The sequence below is a fragment of the Pantherophis guttatus genome, chromosome 14 (assembly GCF_059756535.1).
Source record: "Pantherophis guttatus breed Tessera chromosome 14, ASM5975653v1, whole genome shotgun sequence".
NCBI lineage: Eukaryota > Metazoa > Chordata > Lepidosauria > Squamata > Colubridae > Pantherophis > Pantherophis guttatus.
The window spans coordinates 16,484,124-16,497,028 of NC_142076.1; the positions used below are offsets into that span (position 1 = coordinate 16,484,124).

General features: G+C 43.4%; 1 protein-coding gene across 2 annotated transcripts in view; it reads left to right on the plus strand.

Moving 5' to 3' along the window:
• The first annotated feature begins 2,173 nt into the window (after positions 1–2,173).
• OTOA (otoancorin) overlaps positions 2,174–12,905 on the plus strand; it is a 39,231-nt gene continuing 28,499 nt past the window's right edge. Inside the window, exons 1-12 of one of the 2 annotated variants that reach the window (XM_087878537.1) lie at positions 2,174–2,459; positions 2,935–2,963; positions 3,942–3,972; positions 4,068–4,095; positions 4,887–4,974; positions 5,174–5,305; positions 6,359–6,594; positions 7,740–7,843; positions 9,144–9,244; positions 10,884–11,023; positions 11,961–12,084; positions 12,513–12,728. In XM_087878537.1, coding sequence (XP_087734663.1) covers positions 2,279–2,459; positions 2,935–2,963; positions 3,942–3,972; positions 4,068–4,095; positions 4,887–4,974; positions 5,174–5,305; positions 6,359–6,594; positions 7,740–7,843; positions 9,144–9,244; positions 10,884–11,023; positions 11,961–12,084; positions 12,513–12,728 — 1,410 coding nt within the window. In that variant the 5' untranslated portion in view covers positions 2,174–2,278. Of the gene's footprint in view, positions 2,460–2,934; positions 2,964–3,941; positions 3,973–4,067; positions 4,096–4,886; positions 4,975–5,173; positions 5,306–6,358; positions 6,595–7,739; positions 7,844–9,137; positions 9,245–10,883; positions 11,024–11,960; positions 12,085–12,512; positions 12,729–12,905 lie in introns of both variants that reach the window. The other variant, XM_087878536.1, reaches the window with a different exon arrangement.

Consider the following 12,905-nt stretch of genomic DNA (forward strand, 5'->3'; position numbering starts at 1 on the left):
GTTTGAAAAAACAACCTGGGGGCTTTTAACAGGGGCAGGAGGAGATCTAAAACCAGGCTGGTTCCCAGGATCCGATCTTTATCACCAGTCGCACAAAAGGTTCCTGTGATCCTGATCTGAATGTATAAAATCATTTAAATATCTTTTGAGTCTTTCTGCCAGTATTGAAGCAAACGTTTTATAATCTGAATTTAGCAGGGATATAGGTCTATAGTTTTTGATTTGTTGTGGGTCGGTGTCCTCCTTGGGAATCAATGTAATATATGCCTCTGACCATGACTTGGGTATTTCCTTCTTCGTCATCACTTCATTCATAAGTTCTAAAAGTGGGAGACTCAAAAGAATCCTGAAATGTCCTATAATATTCCGCTGGCAATCCATCTGGCCGTGGTGCCTTCCCATTCTTTTGTTTTTTTTTAATTGCTTCAGTTAGTTCCATCATCGTTATATTTCCCTCTAGCATCTCCTCAATATCTTTAGGAATCCGAGGTAAATTTGCATTTTGAAGATATCGTATCACATTTTCCTCCTCTATCTTTTCCTGTTCATACAGTTGTCTATAGTAATCCTGTATGATTTTTTTCTTCTCCTTGTTTCCAAATTTCCTTTATAACGCCTTAGTAAGACCACACTTAGAATATTGAATCAAGTTTTGGTCGCCACACTATAAAAAAAGATGTGGAGACTCTAGAAAGAGTGCAGAGGAGAGCAACAAGGATGATGAGGGGACTGGAGGCTAAAACATACGAAGAACGGTTGCAGGAACTGGGCATGGCTAGTCTAGGGAAGAGAAGGACCAGGGGAGACAGGAGAGCATCTTCCAATATTTGAGGGGCTGCCACAGAGAGGAGGAGGGGGGTCAAGCTATTCTCCAAGGCACCTGAAGGCCAGACAAGGAATAATGGATGGAAACTGACCAAGGAGAGATTCAACCTGGAAATAAGGAGGAATTTTCTGACAGTGAGAACAATCAACCGATGGAACAGAAGTTGCCTTCAGAAGTTGCGGGAGCTTCATCCCTGGAGGCTTTCAGGAAGAGACTGGACTGCCATTTGTCAGAAATGGTGTAGGGTTTCCTGCTTGGGTGGGGGGGTTGGACTAGATGACCTACAAGGTCCCTTCCAACTCTGTTAATCTGTATCTCAAGGGTCTTTTGATGGCAGGGAGTGGGAGTGGGGAGTGGGAAAGGGGTTCCAACCCCTTAACTGAGGGCATAGAGGTGAGCAACACAAGACTTGCAGGCTTTAACTAGGTTTCCTGATTGTCGTCGTTTCTTTTTTTCAGTTGCTTCATCTCAGTTTTCTCTTTTGATTTTTAACTCCACGAAGTTTCCTGCAGGTAGCCCTTGATTTTTAACGGTTCATTTAGTGACTGAAGTTACAACGGCACTGAAAAAAGTAACTTATGACCAGTTCTAGCCTCATGGACACGTGATCAAAATTCGGCTCATATTGCCGTGTCCTGCGGTCATGTGATCCCCTTTTGCGACCTCCTGACAAGCAAGTGAAGCCAGATTCACTTAACAACCGTGTTCCTAACTGAAACAAACAGCAATAGCACTTAAGACTTATATACCACTTCACAGGGCTTTTATAGCCCTTTCTAAGCAGTTTACGGAATCAGCCTCTTGCCCCCAACAATCTGGGTCCTCGTTTTACCCACCTCGGAAGAACGGAAGGCTGAGTCAACCTTGAGCCTGGTGAGATGCAATGATTCCCTTAACAGCTGTGGCAAGAAAGGTTATAAAATGGGGCGAAATTCACTTAACAGCTGTCTCAGTTAGTGACAGAGATTATGGGCTCAATTGTGGTCATAAGCAGTGGTGGGTTTCAAAAAATTTTACTACCAGTTCTGTGGGTGTGGCTTGGTGGGCGTGACTTGGTGGGCGTGGCAGGGGAAGGATACTGTAAAATCTCCATTCCCACTCCACTCCAGGAGAAGGATACTGCAAAATCCACATTTCCTCCCGATCAGCTGGGACTCGGGAGGAAGAGAATAGATGGGGTGGGTGGGGCAAGTCAGAGGTGGTATTTACCAGTTCTCCGAACTATTCAAAATATCCGCTACCTGTTCTCCAGAACCGGTCAGAACCGGCTGAAATCCACCTCTGGCCATAAGTCAAGGACTTCCTCTACTGGTTTTATATTCCACCCTCCGCGGTGGAATAAGTCCGTTTGGAGACCACCGTGGTCAAAAGAGGACATCTTGAGGTCCATCAAGAAGACATTTAGCAGAGGGAAATTATCTCGGGCCTCCTTTGAGGTCCATTGATTAATTAATGATAACCCCTGGCTCTCAATTCAGTGACATCCCATTTTTCTTTTTCTTTTTTTCAAACCTGGCTTCCCAGCTGTTGGAAAACACTCAAGAAATGTTTCCCCTGGACTGGAGAGTATTTCTCCTGTGGGCCTTAGTGAATTCCACCGTGGAATCCGGGAATCCTTCAAAGGATAGCCAAGGTGAGATCAAACAAACAAACAAACAAACACAGCTTCTATTCCACAGAAATAGATCTCAAAATTTTGGAAGAAAAGAACTGAACTTGCATGTAGATTACATAGAACAATAATGGCCTTTGGCGTAGAGTATTTGGGTCATAGGAAAGGAGAAGAAAAGGAGAAAGTCCAAAGTTACTGCAGGTTAATTTTGACCTCATGTGTGGATGTTGTACTAACTATACTGTTTTTCTCTAGCTTAGTTCCCCTGAGATGTCGTCTCCCACTCCACCTCCTCCTCCTCCTCCTCTTCCTCCTCCTCTCCATCTCCATTTCCATTTCCATCTCTTCATCTCCAGTAACTTTTAACTGCTATTTGAAGATATACAGCAGTATGAATGACTATCTTTTCAGTTCTTTTAGATACCTTATTATCTACTTTTTTGGAAGCAATTTCTTACATTTAAAAAAAAATAGCTTTGTCCCCTCTCCTCTCCAGATCTACCTCCACAGCTACAAAGAACCATGGTGAGTATCTATCTATCTATCCATCCATCCATCCATCCATCCATCCATCCATCTATCTATCTATCTATCTATCTATCTATCTATCTATCTATCGTATCTATCTACGCTCTCTCTCTTTTCTGTCTGTCTGTCTGTCTACGATATCTATCTACACACTCTCTCTCTTCTGTCTGTCTGTCTGTCTATCTATCTATCTTATCATCTATCTACGGTATCACTCTGTCAGCTTTGGAAGCCTGGAACGCTGACACTCTTTCTCTCTCTCCCTCTCTCCCTCTCTCTCTCTCCCCGGTCTGTCTGTCTGTCTGTCTATCTATCTACGGTAGAAAGTACCGTATCTCTGTCTCTGTCTCTCTCTGTTTATGTCCCTCTCTCTCTCTCTCTCTCTCTCTCTCTTTCCCCGGTCTGTCTGTCTGTCTGTCTATCTATCTACGGTAGAAAGTACCGTATCTCTGTCTCTGTCTCTCTCTGTTTATGTCCCTCTCTCTCTCTCTCTCTCTCTCTCTCTCTCTCTCTCTCTCTCTCTCTCTCTCTCTCTCTCTCTCTCTCTCTCTCTCTCTTTCCCCGGTCTGTCTGTCTGTCTGTCTATCTATCTACGGTAGAAAGTACTGTATCTCTGTCTCTGTCTCTCTCTGTTTATGTCTCTCTCTCTCTCTCTCTCTCTCTCTCTCTCTCTCTCTCTCTCTCCTGTCTGTCTGTCTATCTATCTATCTATCTATCTATCTATCTATCTATCTATCTATCTATCTATCTATCGTTTGATCATTTCTGCAATGTCTATTTTTAACGTGTGCACTGCCCTTCAAAACAAGGGCTTCCTAGAGAGGCTTAGGACAGCCCCAAATTGCACAAAAGAAAATAATAATAATAATTCAAATACACTTAACACACTAAAACACAGGACATTAAGCAACAGATTAAATAACCATTTTTATGTTTCCCTAGTTCAACTGTATACAATTCTTTCTCTTTTTTTAGGAAGATATCATAACAGGGCAGTATTTAAACGGTAATTGGCATTAATTTTCTCTTCCTCTCTCTCTCTTTTTTTGAATCTCATTTAATCTACATTTATTAACTTTTTAAATATTCCCCTTTTTTCAGCTCTTCTCAATATTCTTAATTTCCAAAGGTAGGCATTTGATTTATGTTTTTCAATGATTTAGCTGGTGGTGCAGAAATAAAGCTGGATTGGATCCCAGTTTCATTGAAATAAGATCCTGTAATTACTTTCTAAATGCAAAAATTGGCATCCACATTAAAGGAACTTTTGTCCCAAATAACAACCACTGCCAGCATTTGAATTTTTGGTGCGAATCACCGAACGTGCTCTTCTACAAATGAGCCCAAGGATATTTTAACCTAACATTGCATGAATCTAAACTTATGGGAAATTAACCTTCTTCGTTACACAAACCGAAATCATTGGGCTGATGGAATAAACTATGGCATCCAAACCATAGTTTATTCCATCCAAACCATAGTTTATTCCAGCCAAACCATAGTTTATTCCAATGATCTCAGTTTGTGTAACAAGCAGTGCAGGGGAGGGTTTCACTTACCTTTGCTATCGGTTTGCTCGCGCGCGCATGTTCTTCACTCGCGCACGCGTCACTTCTGAGCAAGCACAGAAGCTTCTGAGCATGTGCAGATCTTATTTGATGACATCTGGGCAGGGGGCGGAGCCTCCTGCCGCCGCTACTACAGTTTCGCTCGAACCGGGGCGAACTGGTAGCAATCCACCACTGAAACAGTGTTCAGTTTCTCACAGGGCTCGGATTCATCCAATATAAACACTCCCAGTATATAAAAGAGTGAATTGTACCTTAATTCCTGAATGATTTTGCTGCATTGTTACAAGCATTGCCTTTCTATACAATTCTTTAGGGTAAATTACTGATTTTTTCTTCTTCTTCTTTTTAGCTCCAATATTTGGACCAAAGATCTCTTCAATCAAATCATGGCACATTGCCATGCTCAGAACTTTGCAATTACTTATGGCAGCTTACAGGTGGTATAGACTTCATATGTTCATTCCAAGTTCTTTAAATGTCCTGTGAGAGCAAAAATTAGAAATGTGACTTTTCAGGAATAAAACACTGGAAAATTGGGTTTTTTGTTTTTTACATATCCTATGTAAGGGGGAAAAAAAGATTTGAGTCTTCCCTTCCCATATTTGAACTTGCAAAACTTTCTGTCCTGTTTTTCAGGAATCAATCACCAATTACTTTGAACATCTTTTCCACAATCCCAGAATGTTCCTTTCCATCTTTCGGGATATGAGTCCTGGGGATTTTCAAACAGCCATGAAGTACCTCTTTGGAAGGACCCAGAAGTATTTGGTAAGGCCGGTTTGGGTTACTTTGTGTGATAAAAAACCTCCCGAAAAAGTGTGTCTTACATTGTCTCTTCTATCAAAGATTTTTTTATTGTGGGTCTCACTCTGTGCCCTCCGACAACTTTTTCTCCTAAGAAGGACAAGGTACCAAGTGGCGTGGAATGGTAATCTTCTGAGCATTCTCACAAGCCTATCTCTAAACTAAGGTTTCTCAACCTTGGCAATTTTAAGGTATGTAGACATCAACTCCCAGAATTCCCCAGCCAACCATGCTGAACCAACCCATGCTGGCTGGGGAATTCTGGGAGTTGAAGCCCATGTATCTCACAGTAAAGTTGCCAAGTTTGACAAACACAGTAAAGTTGCAAAGTTGTAAAGTAAAGTTGCAAAGTTTGACAAACTAGAGCCTTGGTAGTACAGTGATCTAAAGCATTAAGACCAGCTGCCTGCAATTACTGCAGGTTCGAATCTCGCCAGGCTCAAGGTTGACTCAGCCTTCCATCCTTTCAAAGGTAGGTAAATTGAGGACCCAGAATGTGGGGGCAATAAGATGACTTTGTATAAATATACAAAAGGATGAAGGCTATTGCTTAGCGCATTGTAAGCCGCCCTGAGTCTCCGGAGAAGGGCGGCATATAAATCAAATTAAAAAAAACAAAAAACAAAAAAAACCCTCTTCTCTAAATTATTTCAGTTTGTTTGAACCTTTCTTAAATAGGACAATCTGTACTCGTTCTCCTCCTCCTCCTCCTCTCCACAACCTCACTCCTTTCTAGCACTGATGATATTATCTAGCTAATGAAACATGCAAGAAAACCACCAAGGTCAGAGAGCATCAAGGACCCCACAGTTCTCTTCCTCCTCCTTCTCCATCTCCTCCTCCTCCTCCTTCTCCATCTCCACCACCTCCTCCTCCTCCTCCTCCTCCTCCTTCCAACCACCGATAATTTATTTTCCCTCTGATGAATGTTAAGATTCTTGCAGAGCTACAATCTAACCTCTGTTAGAGATCTAATTTTTCTTGCCAACAGCTTAGATATTTCTCTCGTATCTCCAGGATCTGGGAAATATCCTAATCGATCTACACGGAATAAGAAAAAAACTTTTCCAAAGTCCCGGAGGGAACCGTACCTTGGTTCTTATCACATTAGAAAAGTGCTTTGTGCTCCTCAATTCGGCTCAATGCGTGGACATCTTAAGCCAGATCCTTCGAGCCTCTTCGGCCACGTATCTCCAAGCCCACAACGTGGCCAGCTTCCCTCAAGATCTTCAGAAAGAGGCTTTCCGGAATCTGTAAGTCATTTTACCAACAGTTTATTATGCCGAAGGAAAACAGCTTTTAATATTATTTGCCCAATGAAAGGGAAGGCTGAAGTACTCGATGTCCATGAATGCCCAGGGACATCACCTTTGAATGCCCAACATCTTTTGAGCTCACCTGATATTCTGCTCTACCTTAGATTGTTTTTTCCCAGTAAGTGACTTAGGTTTTTGTTAAATGTAAGATGGCATTATAAGGCCTTGATAAAGCCACACTTGGAATCCTGCATCCAGTTTTGGTCACCATGATGTAAAAAAGATGTGGAGACTCTAGAAAGAGTGCAGAGAAGAGCCACGAAGAGGATTAGGGGACTGGAGGCTAAAACATATGAAGAACGGTTGCAGGAATTGGGTATGTCTAGTTTAATGAAAAGAAGGACTAGGGGAGACATGATAGCAGTCTTCCAATATCTCAGGGGCTGCCCCAAAGAAGAGGGAGTCAAGCTATTCTCCAAAGCACCTGAGGGCAGGACAAGAAGCAATGGGTGGAAACTCATCAAGGAGAGAAGCAACTTAGAACTAAGGAGAAATTTCCTGACAGTTAGAACAATTCATCAGCGGAACAACTTACCTCCAGAAGTTGTGGATGCTCCAACACTGGAGGTTTTTAAGAAGATGTTGGATAACCATTTGTCTGAAGTGGTGTAGGGTTTCCTGCCTGGGCAGGGGGTTGGACTAGAAGACCTCCAAGGTCCCATCCAACTCTGTTTTCTATTCTATTCTATTCTATTCTATTCTAGTCTAGTCTAGTCTAGTCTAGTCTATTCTTCCATTCATGTAAAATTAAGCTCCCATTTCCAACCTTACATTTATTTGTGTTTTGGACTCCACAACAGGTCGAGAGACGTATTTTACTTGCTGCTTATCCAGTCTAAGCCTCCCTCTCCTGTCTCCAAGGCCATTCCCACAGACCATTATTCAGGGTTTATTTCCCTTGCTCTAGGAAAATATCGGTTACCCTCTCCGTTAACCAGGCTTTATTTAGTTTTAGGTTTTTTTAGTTCACTTTTATTTAGTTTTATTTAGTCCTGAGATAGTTTGGCTGGATCCCTTTTTTTGTGTGCAAACAAATTAATGGGCCACCCTGTCTGATTCTTGTGTGATTTTTGGTCCTTCAGATCAACAGTCTTCAAAGACCTGTACGACAGATTAACCACAAGCACACAAAGGGCTGTGTACGAGTGGATGATGCAGAACCTACAAAACTCTGACAATGCCAGCGGTAAGCGAAATGTGTTATTTATCTGTATGTGTGTGTGTGTGCTTGCACACATGCATAGGTCTCTGGGTGCGTTTGTGAATCATTCCACAAAGGAGCCTGGTGGCGCAGTGGACTAAGTGCTGTTAAAGTAGCACTTAGCTGCCAGCTGCCTGCAATTACTGCGAGTTCGAATCTCACCAGGCTCCAGGTTGACTCAGCCTTCCATCCTTCCGAGGTAGGTAAAATGAGGACCCAGATTGTGGGGGCAATAAGCTGACTTTGTATAAAAAAGAACACAAACTTAGGGGGGCCCGAAAGCCCTACTAAGCAGGTATATACAAAAGGATGAAGGCTATTGCTTAACGCATTGTAAGCCGCCCTGAGTCTCCGGAGAAGGGCAACATATAAATCAAGCTAGTAAAATAAATAATAAATAAATAAATTCGCACAAAAGTGCAGCAAGTGGCACCCACCCAGCCGACAGACACTACAAAAGCTAAGGAAAACGGGGCCCTAGTGAGGATGGGAGACCACAAGGAAATCTCAGAATGGAAAGGACAAAATAATATCTGAGAACCCAGCGACATACTTTCCAGTTCCTTTCCATTGCAAAGAAAACTATATGGATGTATCTTTTTTTTTTTATTGAAAAAGTTTTACAAATACAAATTTTCCCTTCCTCCCCTTTCCCTCCCTAACCCTCCCTAGCCCTCCCCTCCTCCCATGACTTCCCCAAGGTGTAATCCAAATCCAAATCATATTATTATATCCTACTTTACTGCCCTTCTATTCTACCCCCTGTGTACTATACATTTCTACATGACATTCAACTATTCTACCCACTATATACTATACATTTCTACAAAACATTCAGCTAAAAGCTATCTGATACTTCCTAGTTTGATATTTATTCTGCACATAATCTATCCCTTTCTTCCACTCCCATACATAAGTCTCTTGAGTCCGGTCTTTTAAGTATGCTGATATCTTCGCCATTTCTGCAAAACTGGCCACCTTCAAAGTCCATTCTTCAATAGTAGGCAAAACATCTCTTTTCCAATATTGACCAATCAGTAACCTAGCTGCTGTCACCATATACAATATCAATTTTGTTTCACCCATTGAAAAGTCCTTAACTATATGGATGTATCTTGTACGTCCCCAGGAGTTGAGTTTGCTCCGAAGAAGTTAAGCATTTTGATGACGTTCAGTATAGGGCACTAGAACAAAGACAATATTGTAATCAGATTTTTACGTTGCTGATGTATCTAGAGAATTAACTAAGCATGGTGTTATAATATTGCGGGCTTCCAAGTTTCAGACAATTCCACGTCTTGGGTCAGCGCTAAAGGCCTGTGGATTCTCGGGAGGTATATGGTTCACCTCCCCCTTGAAGAAATCAGAAAAATTAACCCGTACGAAGTAAGTAAAAAGAACCTCTGAATATGAAGACCAGTTATGGAAGGTCTAACCTGAAGCGAATCTGGCTTGGCTCATTGACTTTGCTTGTCACGAGCTGTTTGGGAAAGTTGCAAATGGCAGTCGTATGAGTCAGGATGCTGTAAGCGTTGCAAATTTTAATATTAAGAGCTGTGGTGGCACAGTGGTTAGAATGAAGTGTTGCAGGCTGACTCTGCCGACTGCCAGCAGTTCAATCCTGACCGGCTCAAGGTTGACTCAGCCTGCCATCCTTCCGAGGTGGGTAAAATGAGGACCCAGATTGTTGGGGGACAAGAGGCTGATTCTGTAAACTGCTTAGAGAGGGCTGCAAAGTACTGTGAAGCGGTATATAAATCTGCTATAGCTTGGGAAGGGAGGCAGGAAGGAAGGAAGGAAGGAAGGAAGGAAGGAAGGAAGGAAGGAAGGAAGGAAGGAAGGAAGGAAGGAAGGAAGGAAGGAAGGAAGGAAGCCATAGTGGTGCAGTTTTTATAATCCAATGTTGCAGGCTAACTCTGCCCACTGCCAGCAGTTCAATCCTGACCGGCTCAAGGTTGACTCAGCCTGCCATCCTTCCGAGGTCGGTAAAACGAGGACCCAGATTGTTGGGGGACAAGAGGCTGACTCTGTAAACTGCTTAGAGAGGGCTGCAAAGTACTGTGAAGCGGTATATAAGTCTGCTATAGCTTGGGAAGGGAGGGAGGGAGGGAGGGAGGGAGGGAGGGAGGGAGGAAGGAAGGAAGGAAGGAAGGAAGGAAGGAAGGAAGGAAGGAAGGAAGGAAGGAAGGAAGGAAGGAAGGAAGCCATAGTGGTGCAGTTGTTACAATCCAATGTTGCAGGCTAACTCTGCCCACTGCCAGCAGTTCAATCCTGACCGGCTCAAGGTTGACTCAGCCTGCCATCCTTCCGAGGTCGGTAAAACGAGGACCCAGATTGTTGGGGGACAAGAGGCTGACTCTGTAAACTGCTTAGAGAGGGCTGCAAAGTACTGTGAAGCGGTATATAAGTCTGCTATATCTTGGGAAGGGAGGCAGGCAGGCAGGCAGGCAGGCAGGCAGGCAGGCAGGCAGGCAGGCAGGAAGGAAGGAAGGAAGGAAGGAAGGAAGGAAGGAAGGAAGGAAGGAAGGAAGGAAGGAAGCCATAGTGGTGCAGTTGTTACAATCCAATGTTGCAGGCTAACTGTGCCCACTGCCAGGAGTTCGATCCTGACCGGCTCCAGGTTGACTCAGCCTCCCATCCTTCCGAGGTGGGTAAAACGAGGACCCAGATTGTTGGGGGACAAGAGGCTGACTCTGTAAACCAGTTAGAGAGGCTGCAAAGCATTGTGAAGCAGTATATAAGTCTAAGGGCTATTGCTTAATACATGCCAGTTGCTGAACAACCGAAGTTTGAGCATGTGATCATGGAGATGCTGCGACAATTGTAAGTGTGAGGACCAGTCAGTTTGTAAGTCACTTTTTCACTGCCGTTGCAACTACAATCATGAAATGAATGGTTGTAAGTCAAAGACTAACCTGTCGGTACAGTAAAATTAGCATATGAGATTTTTTCAATATTTTTTTTTTATTATTCTACTGATCAAGGAGACCTATTCTATCTCACTTGTCTTTTCTCCGCTGCTTAGATGTGGCTGTTTGTCAGCTACGACAACGCAACCAAGCAACTGGATATGGTGTACGATATCACACCCGATCTTGCGCAAGCTTTCCTGGGAAGAATCAACGCATCTGGCTTCGATATGAGGAACGTATCCACTTTGTACAGGCAAGCTTTTTATTTCCTTCAGGGCAGGGGTGAAATCCAGTAGGTTCTGACAGGTTCCGGAGAACCGGTAGCGGAAAGTTTGAGTAGTTTGGAGAACCGGCAAATGCCACCTCCGGCTGGCCCCAGAGTGGGGAGGGAATGGAGATTTTGCCTTAGTAAGTTTTTTGCTAGAAACAACTTGTAATTATTATCAGAGCATTTTTGGAAAAGTCTTATCGTATCTTGCTTTCTGGGCTGGTTGCCAACCTTTGCCAGACTTTGGTTTATTCTTGCTATTTAATAAACTGGATAAGGACCGTTGGTGTGTGTCAATATCCTCGGGAATCCGGAGCTGGGGCAGAACAGACAGGGACATAGTGTGAGAGTTCCATCTGGCTTCTTGAAGGACACCCAGAAGTTCAACTGAACTGGAGTTCAGTTGCCTGCTATTTTGAGGTGGAAAACACTTCAAGACTGAAATAGGCTTAACGAAGATAGAAGAAAAAAAAACCTGAGATAATGTAGTTTCTCCAGAAGAAAACAAAATCTAAAGACAGGACAGGCAGCTAATGTCAGGGTTCCTAAGGATGCCCTAATTAAATCATGAGTCTCGAGCCAAGCCTCAAAAGAAATCCAGTTATTTCTTAGGAGCTTCATGTCAGCACATTCCCAAGTGAAGCCAATTCTGACTCTACATAATTTACGCTCCAATTATGACCCTGTTCAATCACATTCGCCAATGGAGCAATTTCATGGGTTGTAAAGGTCACTCCCCTCCAGCTCCTGTAGGTAACCCTGGGATACAGCCTTGAGGGAGATAAGTGTGGAATGTGCATCTGTTTTCGGCTGCTGAACAGTTTCGCCAGTTTCCCATCCCACCCTGGCCTATGGCAACTCAAGAGCAGGCCAGGGATGCTTTTTGTGAGTTGACAGCTAACCTCTTCTGTTCCTCACGCAGGCTGGGTTTGCTGGTTTGTTTCTACCATGATTTGGCAGAGATGGATTCCACCATGGCTCGGGCATTGCTTCATCAGATGATGAAATGTCACCAGTTGAGAAGCTTCCAGGCCAATGTGCAGAAGGTAAGTAGAGACTGGGACAACATCATTAAACGACTGGAGATTAAAACATATGAATAGTTGCAGGAACTGGGTATGACTAGTTTAATGAAAAGAAGGATTAGGGGTGACATGAGAGCAGTGTTCCAATATCTCAGGGGCTGCCCCAAAGAAGAGGGAGTCAAGCTATTCTCCAAAGCACCTGAGGGCAGGACAAGAAGCAACAGGTGGAAACTCATCAAGGAGAGAAGCAACCTAGAACGAAGGAGAAATTTCTTGACAGGGAGAACAATTAATCAGTGCATTCAGAAGTCGTGGATGCTCCATCACAGGAGGTTTTTAAGAAGAGATTGGACATCCATTTTTCTGACATGGGGTAGGGTTTCTTGCTTGATCAGGGTTTTTTTTTTCTTTTGCTGTTATTACCTTTGGTGTTCTTGGAATGGTTCCAGCTGAAGTCCCAGCTTCTCAACGTTGCCGTCCAAAACCAGACTTTGAATGACGTTCTCGGCACCCTCTCCGATGCCGTCGTGGGTCTGGCAACCAGCCAGCTGGAATCTCTGTCCCCCACAGCCGTGCATGCCGCCATCTCCACGTTAAACCAAGTCTCCACTTGGGCCAAGAGCCAAACTATCATTCTATCCAGCAAATACCTGCTTTACGAAAAGGTGCGTTTGGTTGTCAAAGGCATCGGTTTGCTTTTAATTACATTTATTGGAGATGAGAATGTTAGTTAATGCCCAGCCCATTGCGACGCTTGCTGATTGTGTGTGCAAATGGTAGTTTACTGAATCATTTATCAGTGACTTGGACGAGGGGATAGATGGGGGAACTCATCAAATTTG